Here is a 5523-nt window from a genome sequence, read left to right on the forward strand (position 1 = left end):
TGTACGTACCTTTACAAGCCTATACATACTTTAAACTACATAGCTAGTATATTAATGATCATGCTACGATATACTATCTCTTGAGTGGTTATAGTAATGTAAGTACAAACAACTTTGCAATTGTTCAGAAAAGTTACATACTGTACACACAGTCCTACAAACACATATGTGCTAGTACTACAGGGTAACACAATTGTAGCAAATAGTTATGGCTGTACAACCACAGTAATACTTTTACTTTTATGACCAACAGAGTTCCAGGCTTTACAAGTGTAAGTTGTATTGTGCGGAGTATCATTTGGGATGTTGGCAATAAACTGTTGATTTTTGTTGGGATCAGGATAGACAGGTCTTCCACCAGTGTACCACTGTACCATTGGAGTAGGCTGCCCAGAAGCTGAACAGAATATAATTATTGCATTGCCTCCTACTTTAAATGGGTTTGATGAAGAAGCAGCAGTAGAAATTATTGGACAATCTGAAATTAAACATTACAAAAACTTTACTAAGAATAAAACAAAGAACTTCATAGAATACATATAACAAACAATCAAGAGTTTGCAATATTACATGAGCTCTTGAAACAATGTTACTACATTTTAGTAGCATTCAAAGTTTAATTATTTCAATAAACACTACCAAGTACCTACAACTTCCTCCCTGACCAACTTGTACGGGCTTCCCCACCACATCCATTGTCCCAATCCACACTCTCAAACTGACTGCAACTAGTTTAATGCATTGAAATATTACATATTTATTTCTATTAATCCCAATATCTAAGAATAATTAAAAATACAGACATATTTGCAAAATAGAAAATAAAAATCCAAGCAACTGATAATTCCAACTGGGTCTTGAGTACAAGCAATAAACACCTTGTCCTTATACAATACAGACAGATGTGCATACGTATGTTATGTACATACCACTTTAACTTGGGAATTCAAAGGCACCCGTTACTCATATTGCTGGACAATATCTTGATATTGCCCAGGGAAATATCATGGGAACATGGTTTGCTCATAGCTTTGATGCCCAAAGATATGGTATGTTTTGGCTCAAAACGCTTTTACTTGTTATATTGAGTGACACAGAGTGTTTAATTGTGGGTTTGGGTTTACAGGTTAGGCTAGGCTCAATGTAGTTGCAAAATCTTGGCTACTTGACAGTTACTAAATGAAGAATGATCAGTAAAATAATAGTTTGGGCAATGCGTGAATGCATAGTTTTACCCACCACGAGTCAGCCATTAAATACAAAGAAGACAACTAGATTTAAATAGGTGAGTAACTTATAGCTGCACTATGCCACTTCACAACAATCACCACATTAGCTAGGGGGGGACAATATAATTATGTTGGTGTATAGGCTGTGTTGATAACATTTCCAACCAACAAACTGTGTAAAGCTACTGCATAGTTTTTGATGGGGGAAAAATTATGTGAATTGATACTCTTTTGAAACTTTTTCTCTTGAAATATTTACTCAGTGCATTTCAGTTACACATTCACCAAGTCCAAGCGAATCATATTAGAGCAGAATCATTGTCTTGAACTATCACTATCAATAATGCAGTGAAATTTGTTGGTATGTATACAAGCCTTGCTTTGAGACTTGTATGTATATGTGACCGGATTTGCGAAAAGGGGTCTTCCACACACATCCAATTTACCAAATTTGGCAATTCATAACTTCAGTTTGGGAAAAGTTAGTACTTCGAAATTTAATCAATACTGAGAACCAACGATAGCTTAATAGATAGTGAAAATGTCAGGCTTGCATCTTTCTTGCACACAAAGTTATGGTCTTCCAAGTTTATAGAATTGGATGTGTGTGGAAGACCCCTTTTCGCAAATCCAGTCACATATAGTGACAAAAACTGTCATACCTACCATCTATTATACCAACAAGCTAGCAGAGTTATTTTATTATACAGTAGTTATACAACGGGCACGAGTGCTCTGCCTGATATAAACGCAAGAGCCCGAGGGCTGTCAGGCCCAAAGGCAAGTGCATTTATATAGGCAGAGCACGAGTGCACGTTGTATAACTGTTACGTAATAGGTGGGGAGAGTCTCACAAGACAGCTGTAACACTTATAAAGGCCAGGTTTCTAACATCGATTGTGGGTAACCAAGCCGAACGTTGCGATGACGTTCCCTCTACAGTACTGCAGCCACCTGAGATATTGAAAGCTAGTACACTGTGGGATCACTAACCTGCATTTGCTGTTCGACTCTCATCATGTAGTGCTCAGCATGCCAGCATGATCATTCAATCGCCATATAGACTAAGCGCCAGACTAATCGCCATATATAGTGATTTTCTCGAGCGAAAAAAGTAGCTAATAGACAGTTTAAGTAAACAAAACCTAACTACTAAACTATACTAGTCTAATTCTTACTATTAACACTGGCTAAACTCGAATCTAGTGGCATGACAAAAACTGGTTACCAAAATCGAACGTAAAGGTGAGTATTAATAACTTGCTGTTCCAATAGTGAAGTTGCAAAATCCTAAAAACTAAAAGCAAAAAAGAATAAAATAAACGGATCCCAATTTTTCTAGCATTGTGTTTAAAGCATAATGACGTATGAACAATGTTCTAATGTCCATTAGCACACTCTATTAAAACCACTATCAATCATGATTATATTGATGTATAAAAGAAACAGAGTGAGTGCTCTGTAGCTCTTTCACCTATCAGGTGAGAGAGTGATATATATCACTTATACCAGCACTTATAAGTGGCAAAGGCACAAAGGAGCCTGAAACTTCCATGCGGCTGTGTGGTAACAGTGATTGAAATTTAAAATTACCTTGTATGGAACACCAATAATTGTGTTGAAACCACACAGGCCACCCTCATTCCTGGTTAGTGGGCTTCTGTTGTTATTACACTTATGGATTCGCTAGTACCTGTGACAGCTGCGCGAGGTGATTAGTACCAGTGGAGCCCCATTTAAGGAAGTGCTAGCAATTGGCAAACACTTGCACGGAAGTCGACATTTTGCTAACGAGAGAATTTGTTATATATACTGAAAATCATGTTATCCTTCCACCTAGCACTTTCAGTGCCAACTTTCTAGGTATGAAATTCTATACTTTGGAATGCCAGCACCTAACTGTGATGCCATACATATACATGTATCAATATTTTTAGCCTGTTTTTTAGCAGGTTGATTAATAACACCTGGCCCTCTTGCTGCCAGCACTCACTGTTTCACATGCTAATTCCATTGCTACCTCTCATTGCTATAGCGGGTTTGCTGATATATACACACTTAGCTAGTGATGCACCAATAAGAGATTTTGTGGATTATCCGATTAGCCAATATTGAGTTTCATATAATGACCGATACCGATAACCGATCCGATGTTTATGTTTACCAAAATTTCACACGTATTTGGCAAAATTGCTATTTTTGTCTTATTTTTATGAAACAATAGCATCACGGTCAGTAAAATTAATCAGCTAAAATAATCTGCTATAATAACTGAAATTTGGTATACCGATTTCCAATTATTTACCAATTAATTGGTGCATCCCTATTTTTAGCCCTTTGGCCTGCGACCCTCATGCCTCATGTGTATCAGCTAAATCCCTCACAGCTGTGGTATAACTTTACATGTGTACATACATTCAACAGTCAAACTAATCTGCTGTTCTGCAATTGATTCAGGATGATTATAAGCTCGACATGTGTACACTCCATCATCAGAAATACTAACAGGATCAATCAACAACTCTGACATATCCGTTGCAGCATCTGATTTAAGCTGGATTCCTTTGTCATTATACCAGCTAATGTTGACTGGATAAGTAGAATCAACATCATTGCTAACCGTACATGTGAAATAAGCCTTGTCTCCTTCCTTAACTGTTGTTGCATCGCTAACGTCGGTAATGATTGGTGGACCTTAAAGTTGATGAATGTATATACACTCACATGAATAATTACATTTAGTATTAGAATATGACAATTCAAACACTGTGAACACTAATACTGTATTTGCTATTTACTTGTCAATTAAAATATTCATCATACATTATAATAGTGTTATTAGTAGGAGATCCCCAAACTGATGCACCCACCTTACAAATTCCACCCATAAAAATCATTAGAGGAACATCTTATGCAACGAAAAGCACCTTCACAGAAGAGTGTTAGTGTTACTAATGCCAAATATTATACCCTTTACAGAAGAATAAATACTAAATTTTAAAAAGACTGCCTAAACCTGATCTTTAGTTTGCCTACCTGCAGTTACAAGCTAGAGGTTGAATATTGCATTGTATGATTACTGTATTATGCTGCAACAACAAACTCAGCACTGTGTCACTTCTTTTAACACTTCCTTGCTGAAAAGCACACCACAGGTATATTCCACTTGCAAACAATAATAATACTGACATGTCAGACACTTCAATAATACAGACAAATATTTGTGCAAAAGCAATTAATTCGGATGCAAATGCATCGAATTCTATTGCCAAGACTAACTTTAGTGCAAGTGTGACAAATTTTAAAGCAAAAGCAACAAATTGTATTACAAAGACGACAAACTCTATTGCTAACAGAACATGGCCAATTGCGAAGGTGACCAATTCAATAGCAAAAACCTGTAAACTAGATGCCTGGATGAAAAGAGTATAGCACAATGTCAATTTTCTCACCATACACAGTAATTGTAGCATTATCAGATATCACACTACCATCATCATTAGTAGCAACACAACGATAGACACCTTCATCTTCTTCTGTGATCACACTAAATATCAGTTTAGGTGATGTGATATTCATAGCTCTGTGGGAAGGTCTAATCCAACTATTACTAGATGACTGGTATTTCTCCCATTTGATGGTAACATATCCATTAGCTTCACAATTCATCACTTCCTTTTCTTTATCATTTCTCCTGCATACGTTAGGTTTTGGATGTTCTTTGAAATGTGGAATAGCTACGGGTACAATTTAAACACAATATAGACATCATACTTGTGCAGAGTATGTAACAATGTTGTGATATTTCTAATTGGCAAAGTCCTTGGTTTTCAGCTGTTGACAATCAATGTTCATTGTAGAAATGATACAGGGAATTTTAAGGATCATCAAGTAAACAGTTATGAAACAAAGGAGGTTGCTTACGCACATCTGCATACAGGCTGTAAGTACAAATTAACACTTCCTATACTTCACATAGCTAGCTTATTAGCATTAGTAATGAATGAAGTGGACTATACAATACTGTAGGCGGGGAAAGTTACACATGGGAAAAGTTAGGCAAAATTTGCAAACGTAGCCATCATCGTGAAACTTTTACACCAGTTAGCATAGTACTTTTTGTAGCAAAAAAAATTTTTTTGAGTGGCTAAACTCATGCAAGACCTGTCACCTCGTGTCAATCGTGTGTCGAAATGGCATTGTTTAAGTATTTTAAACTTTAGGCAAAAGGGGAAAAGGGCATCCATCTGCCAGCAGAAAACGGCCCTCTTTCTCAGGTGCTACCACTGATCAT

At 36.6% G+C, this 5523-nt stretch overlaps 1 protein-coding gene across 1 annotated transcript; it reads right to left on the reverse strand.

Moving 5' to 3' along the window:
* Positions 1 to 206: 206 nt before the first annotated feature.
* On the reverse strand, positions 207 to 5523 carry LOC136255081 (leucine-rich repeats and immunoglobulin-like domains protein 1). Its single transcript, XM_066047802.1, has 4 exons — positions 5514 to 5523; positions 4682 to 4966; positions 3633 to 3923; positions 207 to 478 (listed from the first exon to the last, which is right to left on the reverse strand). Exons 1-4 carry the CDS (start codon positions 5521 to 5523, stop codon positions 207 to 209), a joined length of 858 nt encoding a protein of 285 aa, XP_065903874.1.

Source organism: Dysidea avara, chromosome 5 (assembly GCF_963678975.1).
Source record: "Dysidea avara chromosome 5, odDysAvar1.4, whole genome shotgun sequence".
Taxonomy (NCBI): domain Eukaryota; kingdom Metazoa; phylum Porifera; class Demospongiae; order Dictyoceratida; family Dysideidae; genus Dysidea; species Dysidea avara.

What these genes read in the sequence shown, in the direction of transcription:
- LOC136255081 (XM_066047802.1), bottom strand. An exon ending in TGCTACAATTACTGTGTATG is followed by an intron (nt 3,924 to 4,681) that starts GTGAGAAAATTG and finishes ATCAACTTTAAG; the next exon opens with GTCCACCAATCATTACCGAC. An exon ending in TGTTGAATGTATGTACACAT is followed by an intron (nt 479 to 3,632) that starts GTAAAGTTATAC and finishes GTTTAATTTCAG; the next exon opens with ATTGTCCAATAATTTCTACT.